We start from the raw sequence: 15327 nt of genomic DNA, 5'->3' as shown, positions 1-15327 counted from the left end.
CAGTGGCAAGAGCTGGGCCAATCTGAAGCCAGGAGCCAGGAGCTTCCTCTAGGTCTCACATGTGGGTGCAGCAGCCCAGGGACTTGGGTCATCTTTTACTTTCCCAGGCCATACCAGAGAGCTGGATCAGAAGAAGAGCAGCCTGGACTCAAAGCAGCGCGCATGTGGGATGCTGGCACTGCAGGTAGCAGCTTTACCCGCTATAACACAGCACTGGCCCCTCAATTCAATTCAAAAAAAAAAAAAAGTTTATTTATTTATTTGAAAGAATTACAGAGAAAGAAGGAGAGAGAGAGAGAGAGAGATCTTTCAGATGCTAGTTCACTCCCCTGCTGGCTGCAATGGCCAGGGTGGGCCAGGCCGAAGTCAGGAGCTACGAACTTCATCCAGATCTCCCTTGTGAGTGCAGGGGCCTGAGGACATGGGCCTTTTTCTGCTGCTTTCCCAGGTCATTAGCAAGGAGCTGGATTGGATGTGAAGCAGTCAGGGCTCAAACTGGCACCCAAATGAGATGCTGGCACTGGAGACAGTGGCTTAACCTGCTGCACCACAGTGCTGGCCCCCATTTAGTTCTGACTTGGAGTTAGCCCCAGACCCCACAAGATTGCTATTTCATCAGACACCAGTTACAGATAATAGGTTTCAGGCTCCTGTGTGACTTGGCTACAAAGTTGAAGATTCTCACGTCAGGTTTGATGATTTTCTTTTTTTTTTTTTAATTTGTTTTAATTTTTTATTATTTTATTTATTTGTCAGAGATATAGATAGAGAGAGAGAGACAGAGAGAAAGGTCTTCCTTCTGTTGGTTCACCCTCCAAATGGCCGCTACGGCCAGTGCGCTGTGCTGATCCGAAGCCAGGAGCCAGGTGCTTCCTCCTGGTCTCCCATGCAGGTACAGGGCCCAAGCACTTGGGCCATCCTCCACTGCCTTCCTGGGCCACAGCAGAGAGCTGGACTGGAAGAGGAGCAACCGGGATAGAATCCGGTGTCCCAACTGGGACTAGAACCCAGTGTGCTGGCACCTCAGGCAGAGGATTAGCCTAGTGAGCCGTGGCACCGGCCCCCAGAGCTTTTTTTTTTTTTAAAAAAGATTTATTTATTTATTTGAAAGGCAGAGTTATAGGGAAAGAGAGAGTTCTTCCATTCACTGATTCACTCCCCAGTAGCTGCCATAGCCAGAGCTGTGCCAGTCTTAAACCAGGAGCCAGGAGTTTCTTCCAGGTCTTCCATGTGGGTGCAGAGGCTCAAACACTTGGGCCATCTTCTACTGCTTTCCCAGGCCATAGCAGAGAGCTGGATCAGAAGAGGAGCAGCCAGGACTTCAACTGGCACCAATATGGGATGCTGGCACTGCAGGCTCGGGCTTTAACCCACTGTGCCACAGCGCTGGCTCTAGTAGATATATATATGTATATGTGTATATGATATTTTTGTATTATTTGCATATTTACATTATTTAAATATATGTTATTAGATATTTATTTATTTGAGAGGTAGAGTTACAGACAGAGGGAAAGACAGAGAGAGAAGTCTTCCATCCACTGGTTCACTCCTCAAATGGCCACAATGGCCAGAGCTGGACTGATCTGAAATCTGGAGCCAGGAGCTTCTCTGGGTCTCCCACATCAGAGTACTTGGGCCATCTTCTACTGCTTTCCCTGGCCATAGCAGAGAGCTGGATTGGAAGTGAAGCAGCTGGGACTCAAACTGGTGCCCAAATGGGATGCTGGTGCCACAGGCGGAGGCTTAGCCCACTACGCCACAGCTCCGGCCCCAGCAGATAAATTCTTAATGTACACTAGAAATCAGTGAGGAAATGCATATTTCCTTTCAGCTGCTAAAATATTATTAATGAGGCATATCTGAGAAGCAGTAACACAAGGCAGCTGTCTGAACTCTGGTACCTCATAGTGCTATTGAACAGAGGTACTGAAATACATTATTTCTTTGTACCCTGAAACCCCCTGCAAAGTAGTTATCATCATTGCAACTTTGTGTGTGGGATAACTCAGGCCTAGGGACTTGTGTCTTGATCCCATAAAAAGTTCATTATAGCTTCAGTATGTGTACAGAACTAGAGAAGTTACTTTCCCACTGTATTGCTCATTACAATTGATAGGACATTGACTAAGCACTATTGAGTGCTAGCATTGGGGATATAAACAAAAGAATCCCAGTCCCTGATCTGGGACCTCATTTGCTTTGGTGACATTTCTCTGCATAGGCAGTTTGTTGTAGCATTGATGCTGCTGTTCTCCTGGGTAATCCTTCTGCCGTGCCTGCACCATTCTTCCTTCTGTCCTCAAGTGTTCTTGCCTTGGAGAAAGCATATCTCTTATTCCTGATTGTTGTTCTGCAGGGTTTTTTGTTTTGTTTTGCTTTTAAGTGAATGAGATCATTGACTCTTTAAAGAATCATTGCTCCCTCTTTTGACTTATGTAGACTTGTGAGGTGTCTGCCTATTTGTATTAGTCATGGTTCTTCTTTAGATTAAACTCTACAGGGACAAGGATGCTACTTTGTTAACATAGTACCATCCCTGCTAGTGCATTTGAAATAACTTGAATAAGGATGAGAGTTTCCTAGCAAATATCCTGGGCCTAGAGAATCAGTATAAGGATGAAGTGATGCCGGAATTAATTTTGGTCATTGGAAATAAAATCAAACCAAAAAAAATTTTTTTAAGGTTTATTTATTTGAAAGATAGAGTTATAGAGAGAAGGGGGGGGGTAGAAAGAGAAAAAAATGTTCTATCCACTGGTTCACTCTCCAGATGGCCCCAATGACTGGAGCTGTGCTGGCCCTAAGCCAGGAGCCAGGAGCCTCCTCTAGGTCTCCCACTTGGGTGCCTGGGCCAAGTACTTGGGCTTTCCTCGACTGCTTTCCCATGCACATTAGTAAGGAGCTGGATCAGAAGTGGAGCAGCCCGAACTCAAACTGGTACCCATATGGGAGGCCAGCATCACAGGTGGTGACTTTACCCACTGCACCACAACATTTGCCCCCAAACAATTTTTTGTTTAACCAGTTGATGCAGAGAACTAAATAAAATTGGACCATATACAGTCATTTAAAAATTGGCAAGTACTGAACAGTGTATATCTTCCTGGCTTCATCTGATTACTAGCAGTCCTTGCCTGTGTAGTTGAGGGTAAGAGAATTGAAAGTGTTTATAAGTGATGGAATTCATGTGGACAGTTTCCATTCTTCCAAAATGGTATTTTGATGTATAAATTATTTTCCTGTGTGCATTATTTGAAGTTTTAATTGAACAAAGTACCTGCTGGAATTCTTGGACACAAGCCTCTAGGAATTCAGATACTGGATCAGTTCTGTTTTGGCTTTTGCTAAATTCTGTAACTTTATAATACTTATTTTTATCTTAAAAACTTATATTCCCACTGAAATGGAATTAGCAAAACAAGACCTGTAGAACTAAGCCCTTTTGAATCTCTCAAACATACCTATAAAATGAAGAAACTCCATCTCCCCCTAGGTGTATGTCCTTTAAAATCCTGATTCCCCCCTTTTGTATTTTATAATTGGTGTGTATATTCTGGGCTTTTTTAGAGTCATCCAGTACTCTCTTAATAGTTGGCTTTTCTTGGTCACTTTTAAGATAGGGTTGTCCATCTTTTTAACCTAAACAGATTTTTTTTTTTCAAGATTTCTTTATTTGAAAGTCAGAGTTATACAAAGAGAGAAGAAGAGGCAGAGAGAAAGAGGTCCTCCATCCACTGGTTCACTTCCCAGTTGGCCACAATGGCCAGAGCTGTGCTGGTCCAAAGCCAGGAACCAGGAGCCTCCTCCAGTTCCTCCCGCTTGGGTGCAGGGGCCCAAGGAGTTGGGCCGTCTTCCACTGCTTTCCCAGGCTACAAAGGAAAGCTGGATCAGAAATGGTTCATCTGGGACTTGAACTGGTGTCCACATGGGATGCTGGTACTGCAGGCTGCAGCCCTACCTGCTACGCTGCAGCATCAACTCCTAAACAGACATTTCTTAAAACTGTTTCACAAGCTGAGCCTGACTAACAGTTGACTTGGAGTGTCTGGAATGAACGTTGTCAGCATCACTGAGTCAGCTTTTCCAGGGACAGAAACTGAAGAGTCAGTTCTGTGATTGGATACTTTTCATCAGGGCATTTTTTTTTTTAAATTTATTTATTTGAACAGCAAAGTTATAGAGAGAAAGGGGGAGAGTTAGAGATAGGGAGCTTCCATCTGCTGGTTCACTCTCCATATGGTCACAATGGCTAGGAGTGGGGCCATGCTGAAGTCAGGACCCTCATTTGGGTCTCCCAGGTGGATGCAGGGGTCCAAGAAATTGGGCCATCTTCCATTGCTTTCCCAGGTGCATCAGCAGGGAGCTGGATGGGAAGTGGAACAGCCGAGACTCAAACCAGCACTCCTATCAGATGCTGGCATTGCAGGTGGCAGCTTAACTTGCTACAGCACAACACCGGCCCTATTTAAGATTGATTGTTTGTTTGACTGATTTTTTAATGTTTGTTTTTTTTTTTTTAAATTTTTTTATTTTTTATTATTTTTTTTTTACCTTGCTCCGTAACCACCTGGTTAGCTTTTAACACATACACCTCTTTGGGGAATAGCCAACTGCATGGTTAATGAAGGTGGAGAAGATTTGAAATTTTGATATCACTTTTAAAGATTTTCCTTCCCTTGCCTACTTCTCTTCCTTCTCAGTTGCCTGGAAAAAGCATAGAGAACATTGACTTTTCTATAAGCTTAGTACATTTAGATTAGAAAATGGAGTTAGGTATGTTTTAATAGTCACATAAATAAACACAAAGGCACACATCAGCCTACCAGATAGACTTCTTCCCAGCAAGGGACGGTGGAAGAAGAAGGTAATAAAATATAGTTTTTATTACTCTCTCTGGTAAAAATCTGTTTATAGACTGTTCACACTGAGTCTACATCTTGATTCTAAGCAGTTTCTAGCAATTCTCAGTGCAAGGTGGCTTAGTTATTTTCAGGATGTATAGGTTTGTGGGTGGGCTGTCTTTCTTGCCTAGTAGGGCCTTTTCTGTGAAGTATAAAACTGTATTTAGAAAATAAAGGAAGAAGTCCCTAATTATCCTACTATAGCAATACAACCACTGTAATCATTTTGGTATACTGTTGTGTTGCATTACATGTGTTTTCAGATTTTGTATATTCACCTGTGCTTGCTCAAATCCTATTTCTCACCCCCTCCCACCCATCCTACACCCTGTTTTCCCTCCCATGGAGTGAGCATGGAGGTGGGGATGGATACGACTTGAGTATGGCTTCAGTTGGTCTGTTTCCAAGTTTCTCTGAGTGTGAGCATTCACTGTGCTGGCTGTGATTCTGTTATTTAAAGTGATGTATTTTTCACACATTGTGGCCCTTAAATGCAAGCCAACCTCTTCATCTGGTGTCAACCAAAGGAAAAGTGATCTGTTGCAACGCTGGAGGAAAAACTGGCAATGTTGGACTTACCTATATTGAAATATGGTATGTTGTTCTTCACCTTGGGGTCTTCAACTATGATTGTGATGGTGCATGGCTTTCTTTTTATATGGTGACTTTTGTCTCTAACCTCCAAGTTAGATGTTATTTCACTGTATTTAATTCCAGTCCTTTTTTCTATATACATTTTACATAATTGTATGCAAGGATATATTCATTGTTAAAACTTTTAAAATAATACTGTATCAAGTATCTTTCTGTATTGTGATACAATTTTTATAGCCATCATTTGCGATAAGACTTTTTAGTTTTTGTCTTTACAGAAGAATTTTGGGAGCCAGTATAGGCAGTTCTTGAGAGTGAATGCTTTTTAACTTGCATACTCAAGACCATTCACAGTGGTTCTGTCATAGGTACTTAAAATTAGAAGTACTGTGCTGCTAATTTCAGTATTAACTATAGACAAGGAGTTAGCTATGCTCAGGCTTGTGCAACCTTTTTTGTACCTGGACTCTGTAGAGTTTGGAATTCAGGTTATTTAAATCAGTCTAGGATCTTATTAAAACATGGCAGGCTATATAGAATAGTGGTTACCAGCATTAGCTTGAATATGCGCTCTGGACCTCTCAGTATTGGTGCTTACTTTAAGGTAATTTTGAATAAATTATCTTTTTTTCCCATTTGTTTCCTTATTGATAAAATGGAGTTAATAATATTTACCTCACGGGTAATCTTGTGAAGATTAAATCTGTCTATGTAAAGTGTTTAAAGCCTTGTACCAACAAATTCTATGTAAATATTATTTTAGTATCATTGTCTGTTTTGGCAATTTCTGAAAATCCTTATGGTATAACCGTGAATCTTGAACACACAAAATTCCTGGGGTTAAGATTGGGTACTTGCCTTTTTTTCTTTTAAATGTTGAGTAGTATAGTTATAACTTAAATATCTGTTCTTGCTTGATAGCTAAAGTTTCAGGTGTAAGAAATTGAGTGTTGGGCTTGTGAGTCAGTATTAAATCTGCAGTACATTGTCAACATCTGCTATTACAGGGCTGAAGTAGAGAGTGCTATTATTTGCTCATAGTGTCTCCTATAGACTATATATTTCCCTTCCCAATGACTTTAATATCAAACTCTATTTGTTCTTTAGCAGAGAGTGAATGTTGTCATGAGTCTTGGTTCTCTCTATCCAGAGATTCTGTGTGCTCTTCTGGGCCACAGTGGTTACTTCTTTAAGCATAGAAAGACAACTTAGGGCTTGGCTTTGACAGTTTGGTGTTATTTCCCCATTTTTTAAAATTTTGGCTGCTGTAGAGAGTGTTGTTTTCCACACACCTGAGCATTCCTTTGCTATGTTCTGTAGAGTTAACCAACATGTTCAAGAGTCTGCTTGTTTCATGGTTAGCCATTTCCAGTTAGAGTTTTTACAGTAGATATTTGTTGATAATAAGTATTTTAGTTCCTTCTGCTACTCTGTAATTCCTCAGGATTGTTCACAGCCCTTTACAAACTGCAGAATGTTTATGTATTAAATGTTCACTGCGTTTGATCAAATGGATCAAATCCACTTAAAAGTAATTAAATAACACAATTTCCACTGTTAATGGGATATATACCTATATATATATATATATTGTTTCTCTAAAGTATTTTTATTTCTTCAAAGAGTTACTAATCAGAGGAAACTGATTGTGTGGTAAGTTTAAACAGTTTGGAGGGGTTAGTTTTAATTCATAGTTGTTAAAACTGTGAAATTAGGGTAAACTATCTGTCTCTCAGCCTAAGGTGATGCCGAAATTTCTAGTAGCTTTTTTTGTTTTATTTGTTCTTCCTGGCAATTTCTTCAAACTCAGAGCAAGGATCAACCTGTACCATTGCAACATTTCTTACTGTACTTGTAATATTTAACAAATCTAAAATCAAAATGTATTACTATCATAACAAAGCATCCTAAACCATTTATTTCATGTAACAAGGAATCCAACCTATTTCACCAAATTGGGTATTTTTTTTTAAGTTTATACTTTCTGTTGCCCTAGTGTTTTGGCTGTTGATATCTTGATTGAATATCAGTTTTCTCTTATATATATATTGTGCTCAGCTTTGTCATAAATTTTGTGTCTTTCCCTCAGTTTTATTTCTTATCTAAACCAATCACATCTTTTTCTTCCTGTTTCATTTGCTCAGTGTTACTAGAGATGAGCTCTTTATCCTGTGAGGCAGTGGAGGAAGCATGGAAGCCATTTGTGGACCATTGCATTGACAAGTGTGTTCTTGTAGTCAGATGTTATCAGGGAGTTATAGAATGGATTAGTACTAGAGTCAGCAGCCTGTAAATCCCATGACTTCCCAGCATCATGGGTCATGAGAGTCTCAGGCCTGTGCTGCATATAACACTTGGCTCAGGAGTAAGGTGAAAGTTATTTTCTAGTAATAATAGTATGTGCAGTTCTTGAACATGTGTTGATTGCTAACAACTGCTGTCTTTCCCTCAGCCTGCCATAGAGCACAATTTTGGACCCAGCTGTTTGTATTTATTTTTGTTTTTACATCTTCTTCCTTTCATAAAGATTTTAGCTGGTTTATGACTTGAGTTGAAACAAGGAAAAACAAAAGAGGAGACCTGAAATGGTCTGTCCCATGCCAACCAGAAGCCTCCTGTGGTATCTAAACAGAATAGTTGCCTCAGTCTGTCAGCAATTCTGTCTTTGAAAGTGGTTTCTGCTTGATAAGTGGTGACTATTAGCATAGCGTTGGGATAATTGCTTCTTCTCTCTGGATACATTTTTTTCAGATACTTTCCTGCTGTTGTTGACTTTGTATTTCCAGAAGATTCAGCCTGTGGTTATAATGTTTTGGGTCCCTACATGAGCTTTCTGTGGGGGGTTACCCAATTCTGGGGTACCCTCACTAGATCACCAGTGCTAGAGGGCGAAGGATCTTCTTGGTTAATAGGAAAAGCCATATTGGAATGAATCTCAAAGTCCAGAAACGTCCAGACTTTCCTTCAATACTTTTTTCTGTTTGGGGTAGCAACTTTGCTTAGTATAGGGAGGGAGGGTCTAGTTGGGAGGGCTTGTATCTAAGGGGTTCAGAAACAGGGGATATAAGTGTGTCTTTTGTGTTTGCAAGGCACTAACACCACTCCCGTCTGTATTTAAATGCTGTCCCCAGGTTACGACTATGGCTATGTCTGCGTGGAATTTTCACTCTTGGAAGATGCCATCGGATGCATGGAGGCCAACCAGGTTGCTTTATACTTCGGTCAAATGATGCTGGAAGGATATATTTGTTATGTATGGGGAGGGAGGGTTTCAAATGGTTTCACTTTGGAAAGACAAGAAATCTATCTTTGGAGCATACCACATTCCATCCAAAGAGCAGTTGTGAGGAGAAAGTTTTTAAAAGGCTGGGAAGGTTTTTGCTAGTAGAGTTAATGGGCACATAATGTATTTTAAAACCTTGAGCCCATTTGCAGTTGACTAAATTCCAGACATAGTAGATGGGGGGAAAATGGCAGGTCTGGAGTGCTTCTCTCTGGAATGTGACTGAGATATGGGCGTCCTGATGAAAAGTATGATCCTTGATTATGACCCAAGGATCTGCCTGGCACAGAAATTCAGGGTCAATAGTTAATCCCAGATCTAGGATGAAGACCACTGATGTGACTGATGTGACTTGGTTGGAACTCAGGTCCTGCCTGCATGTGCTACTTTTGAAAGAAAGCCATCAGGGCGGAGTGAATTGTTCATGTTTATTGTGTTTGTCATTGTTCTTTGCCAGTTGGAGTTGTGTCCTTGGCTGCATATGGTCTGAATTAGCTAATTTGAACCTGTCTTTATGTTTGAACCATCTTGAGTTACTCAGCTTGCCACCTGGAATTGTCATCTTTGTCTTTAATTGACCTCGTAGTTTTGGAGGAATTAATGAATAGAATCCTTCTTACCATGGTATTTCTTTAGGAGAAGTAGTTTGCTTTGCGGTATGTCAGTTCTTCCATCTGTAAAGTGGGAAAAGGAAGTTAAGGGATATACTTTGGTTTTTGTGTATCCACTGCCTATGTTTACATAGTGTGACTGCAGTGAGCTTAAAATCTCAAAAAGAAGGTTCTTCCAGAGAAGAGTAGTTGTTAGGTAAGAACTCTTCCTTTCTGTAACCTAATGCCTTTTTGTCAGCTTTGATCCAGTCAGTATGGCTCATTATACTTTCCCCTTCTTTGGACGCATTCTCTCCCCTTGTGGCTGTGGAGATGATGTGTTTTAAAAGCAGGCATTAATTAGAGAAGATTTCTGGTGTGTCCTTATGTTTTGTTAGTGGTATAAGGACTGCCAGATCTTCAGAGAATGATTTGATTAGGACCATGTCACCTTGATTTGACGGGATTCTAATTGTTGATTGTTATCACTGAATCAGTCATTTAACAAATGTTAATTATGTATCAGAAACAAAATTGTCAGTTTTGGAGAGAAGAATGAAGATTCCAATCTGCTTGTGGTTGATTCTATTCTAATAATTTGTCCAAATTTGAGAAACTAATCCAATTAATAACCTACTTTTTTCTTACCAGTGAATAGTCAATTAGTCCTCTGCCACTATACTAAGTATTGCAAATGGTGAAACTATAAATGAGAAGATCATGGCACATATCATCTCTTTTATGCTTTTATTTTCCCGATCGTGTGTTTCTTCTAGAGTGATACTGTTCTTTATCAGATCTAGTTAATCTTTTTTTATTTTTTTTAAAGATTTATTTATTTATTTGAAAGTTAGAGTTACACAGAGAGAGGAGAGGAAGAGAGAGGTCTTCCATCTACTGGTTCACTCCCCAATTGGCCACAATGACTGGAGCTGCACCGATCCCCATGTGGGGATGCCAGCGCTTCAGGCCAGGGCGTTAATCCGCTGTGCCACAGCTCCAGCCCCATTAGTCTTCAGTCTTTTTTGGACAGGCAGAGTGGACAGTGAGAGAGAGACAGAGAGAAGGGTCTTCCTTTGCTGTTGGTTCACCCTCCAATGGCTGCCACGGCTGGCGTGCTGATCTGAAGGCAGGAGCCAGGTGCTTCTCCTGGTCTCCCATGCAGGAGCAGGGCCCAAGCACTTGGGCCATCCTCCACTGCACTCCCTGGCCACAGCAGAGAGCTGGCCTGGAAGAGGGGCAACCGGGACAGAATCCGGCGCCCCGCCAGGCCTAGAACCCAGTGTGCCGGCGCCGCAGGCAGAGGATTAGCCTATTGAGCCACGGCACCAGCCCTAGTCTTTGGTCTTAAAAATATCTATATTTCACTTAACATCCCCTTCTCTACAACAAAAAAAATCCTGTCAAAAATACCCAGCCCACTGAAGAGTAATGTCCACTAGTAGTAGAACCAGGGCAGTTTTCCTTAAAAACAAGGCTTATCCTTAGGCAGATTTTCTGTTGGAACCACATCTAGAGAAAAGCATATTTAACAAAGAGCGTTGAAAGAAGGTGGCTTAGAGATAGATGTCTTTCCCCCAGCCATCTCTGGCCATTCCATGAACACTCTTAGGGCTTCCATATCTCTGATGAATGACCCCTGTCCAGTGAATGGGACACTTGGAGCGAAGCAGCAGCAGGACCAGTTTTCTTCAGGTGTGGAAAACACTATTTCAGTAGGTAGCCATCTTTATGCATAGTGGTGTTGTATTCAGAAGTACGATTAAGAACTAGTTCCTTCCTTCTAGGACCTTATAATCTCATACTAAGAAAGGAGACAGATTATATGGTACTCGTGGGTCACATGAGTTGTTCTGTCAAACTCCAAATTTTTGTCTAATCTTATTTTCAGTATTCACTGGAATTATTCTTTTTTTTGTTTGTTTGTTTAAAGATTTATTTGTTTATTTGAAGGGCAGTGTGACAGGGAAAAACAGAGATTTTTCATCTGCTGGGCTACGCCAAAGCCAGGAGCCCAAGCATTTGGGCCATCTTCAACTGCTTTCCCAGGCACATAAACAGGGCGCTGAATTGGAAGTGGAACAACTGAGACTAGAACTAGAGCTCATATAGGATGCCAGCATTGCAGGTGGTAGCTTAACTTATTATGTTAGATTTTTATTCTTCCCCCTACTCATGGGATAGACTACTGGCATTGCCATAAAACTGAATCCTGAAAACTGAACTATACAAACTTCATAGTCAAATAAATATTATTTTAATAACATTTTCGTGACTCAGGGTGTGTGCAAATAATTTGGAAGGACTTTTCTTTTTTCTTTAAATTAAAGATCCAAACAGTTTCAAAATCCTTTTATGCATAAGATCCTTGTAATCCCCTCCTTCTATCAGTCAAACATTTATCTAAATATTCTAGCTGGAGAGTAGTGATCCTGTTTGGGGCATTAAAGGGAGAACTCATCCATTTTTTAAAGGTTCATATTTTTGTTTGAAAGGCAAATAAATAGAGAAAAATAGAAATCTTCCACCTGCTGGCTCATTCCCCAAATAACTGCAATGGCTGGGGCTGGACCAGACCAAATCCAGGAGCCAGAAACTCCATCCAGGTCCCCCATACAGGTGGCTCGGGTCCAAGGACTTGGGCCATTTTCCATTGCTTGCCCAGGTGCTTTAGCAGGAGCCTGATAAGAAGTGGAGGAGGGGCCGGTGCTGTGGTGCAGTAGGTTAACACCCTGGCCTGAAGCACCGGCATCCCAAATGGGTGTCGGTTCGAGTCCCGGCTGCTCTACTTCCTATCTAGCTCTCTGCCATGGCCTAGGAAAGCAGTAGAAGATGGCCCAAGTCCTTGGGCTCCTGCACCCGCATAGGAGACATGAAAGAAGTTCCTGGCTCCTGGCTTTGGATCGGCACAGCTCCAGCTGTTTCTGCTAGTTGGGGAGTGAACCATTGGATGGAAGGCCTCTCTCTCTGCCTCTCCTCTCTCTGTGTAACTCTGACTTTCAAATAAATAAATGAATCTTAAAAAAAAAAAAAAAAGTGGAGGAGCCAGGACATAAATTAATGCTCATATGGGATGGCAGTATTTCAGATGGCAGCCTAACTCGCTGTGGCATAGTGCTGCCCCAGAAGGAAAGATTCATTAAGAATGAATTGCCAGCTGGCGCCGCGGCTCAATAGGCTAATCCTCTGCCTGTGGCGCCGGCATCCTGGGTTCTAGTCCTGGTTGGGGCGCCGGATTCTGTCCTGGTTGCCCCTCTTCCAGGCCAGCTCTCTGCTGTGGCCCGGGAGTGCAGTGGAGGATGGCCCAAGTGCTTGGGCCCTGCTCCTGCATGGGAGACCAGGAGAAGTACCTGGCTCCTGCCATCGGATCAGCGCGGTGCGCCGGCCGCAGTGCGTGGGCTGCAGTGGCCATTGGGGGGTGAACCAACAGAAAAAGGAAGACCTTTCTCTCTGTCCACTCTGTCAAAAAAAAAAAAAAAAAAAAAGTGGATTGCCAGGGAAGTTTTTGTTCTTTGATAGTACAGCATACAGAAGAATGCAGATCCTGGTCAGATTGCTTCCTGACTGGATTACTCCAAGTTTCTTAAACTCTTTCAGCCTCTATTCCCTTTGCTCCCAGTGTCTCATGGATCCCTAGTGTGAATATAAATATGATCATTCAATCATGAGTGTCTCCTATGTCCCAGGTACCTTTCTCAATACTGAGGATGCTGTGATGAACAAAGTAGACTATGAAACTGCATTTTAATAGAGGAAAACAAAGCATAAGCAAGTAGAAAATTTAAAAATATACAATGTCTCATAGTGCTGAGTGCTATAAAGAAAATGAAGCAGAGTTTTGAGAGACTGTATGATTGGGATGATTTTAGATGGAATGGCCAGAGGAGCTTCTTGAAGAATGATACTATGTTTGAGTGATGAAATTTTTTTTAATATTTATTTGTTTGAGAGGCAGAATTAGAGAGGGAGAAACAGAGAGGTCTTCCATCCACTGGTTCACTCCCCAAATGGCTGCAACCGCTAGAGCTGAGGCAATCCGAAGTCAGGAGCCAGGAGCTTCTTCCAATCCTTCCACGTGGGTACAGGGGCCCAAGCAGTTGGACCATCTTCCACTGCTTTCCCAGACCACAGCAGAAAGCTAGATTCGAAGTGAAGCAGCCGGGACACAGACCCACATGGGATTCCGGCACTGCAGGTGGAAGCTTAGCCTGCTGTGCCCAGTGCTGGCACCTGTTGAGTGGTGAATTTTGGTGAACAAATTATGAAATACTCAGCATAGCACCTTGCATTTGGTAAGCATATGAAATTAGATGTTTGTGTCCTTTCCTTCTTTTCCTCATTTTCTATGTGTCTAGTAATATCCAATCATAATTCTATGAAATAAATTTATTTTTATATCTAAATTATATTAAAACTAATTCTTCTTTTTCTGTCTTTTTTTTTTTTTTTTTTTTTTTGACAGGCAGAGTGGACAGTGAGAGAGAGAGACAGAGAGAAAGGTCTTCCTTTGCCGTTGGTTCACCCTCCAATGGCCGCTGCGGCCAGCGAGCTGCGGCCGGCACACCGCGCTGATCCAATGGCAGGAGCCAGGTACTTCTCCTGGTCTCCCATGGGGTGCAGGGCTCAAGCACTTGGGCCATCCTCCACTGCACTCCCTGGCCACAGCAGAGAGCTGGCCTGGAAGAGGGGCAACCGGGACAGAATCCGGCGCCCCGACTGGGACTAGAACCTGGTGTGCCGGCGCCGCTAGGTGGAGGATTAGCCTAGTGAGCCGCGGCGCCGGCCAAAACTAATTCTTTAAGCCTCAAGTGTGAGGAGGTTTCTGTGAAATGCTTTGAGGTTTTTGTAACTCTGCCATCCTGACTCTTCATCTGAAATATCTTCAATTTATCATTGACTTTTTGTGGATGTAGGGGATGAAAATAAAAGAATCAGCTTGTTGTATCAACTATTGTGGATTATATGTGCCCTAGCAAAGTTGCATAGGATGATAACCAAGGCCTCTGTGTCTTTTTCCTGATACCTGTGTGAAGGCATCAAACAGTATTCTGTGCAGCACTGCTGAGTATTGTGGCCAGGGAAATTGTCAGATTAGCCAGTAGCTGTCTGGGGAAGTAATTTCCAGCAGATATGCAGGCTAAAGTCTGTTAGCACATACCTTTACCATCTCTGTCCTGGGGAAAAGGGCAGTTAATGAACCTGGTAAGCTGGACCTTCCATTGTATCCCTACTGGGAAGTGTCATTTCCTGACTTACATTGTTGTTTGAGTCCTTGAGGATTGAAAGGGAATATCATTTCTGTTGTGTGTGCCATTACACTGCAACTTGGGGAGGAAACTAACAAGCAGTGTATTAGGAGTATTGATACATTTTAGTGGGTAGACAGTTGTGAGCTTTAATGTCCTCATACTGTTGACATTTGCTCTGCAGGAATTAGCATTTTTTTAAGGTTTATTTTTTATTTGATAGGCAGAGTGACAGAGAGAGACAGAGAAAGCGAGCAAGAAAAAACTCTTCCATCCAGTGATTCACTCCCCAGATGGTCACAACATCCTGGGCTGGACTGGGCCAAAAACAGGAGCCTGGAACTCCATTCTGGTCTCTCACATGGTTGGCAGGGATTCAAAAAGTTGGGCTGTCTGCTACTGCTTTCCCAGGTGCATTAGCAGGGAGCTGGGTTAGAAATGGAGCAGCCAGAGTTCAAACTTGCGCTCCAGTATGGGATGCCATCAGCATAGGCAGCTGCTTTAACCTACTGTGCCTCAACACCAGCCCCCAGCATCTTTTATCAAATTTGCTGCTGCAATTCTTGTTGCCTATTTCTGTTTGGTCAAGTATTTACTGAAGTGTCCTTATAGAATATAGCCCTGGGAGAATGCTTTTTCCTGGAATTTTTATTCAACTTTCTGTGTATAGAATCAACCCAATGTTCTAAAGTATAAGAAAAAAGATGCTG

The 15327-nt window shown here is 42.1% G+C and overlaps 1 protein-coding gene across 12 annotated transcripts in view; it reads left to right on the top strand.

Moving 5' to 3' along the window:
- RBM6 (RNA binding motif protein 6) overlaps positions 1-15327 on the top strand; it is a 116716-nt gene that overhangs the window by 40110 nt on the left and 61279 nt on the right. For 11 of the 12 annotated variants that reach the window (XM_002713207.5, XM_008260672.4, XM_008260671.4 and 8 more), the window contains exon 6: positions 8630-8703. The exons of the other annotated variant lie outside the window; for it this stretch is intronic. In XM_002713207.5, the coding sequence (XP_002713253.2) occupies positions 8630-8703 (74 nt within the window). The remainder of the gene's footprint in view (positions 1-8629; positions 8704-15327) is intronic. 12 annotated transcript variants of the gene reach the window in all.

Source organism: Oryctolagus cuniculus, chromosome 10 (assembly GCF_964237555.1).
Source record: "Oryctolagus cuniculus chromosome 10, mOryCun1.1, whole genome shotgun sequence".
Taxonomy (NCBI): Eukaryota; Metazoa; Chordata; class Mammalia; order Lagomorpha; family Leporidae; genus Oryctolagus; species Oryctolagus cuniculus.
The sequence above is the reverse complement of the archived record's forward strand: the minus strand, read 5'-3'. Positions and strand labels throughout refer to the sequence as shown.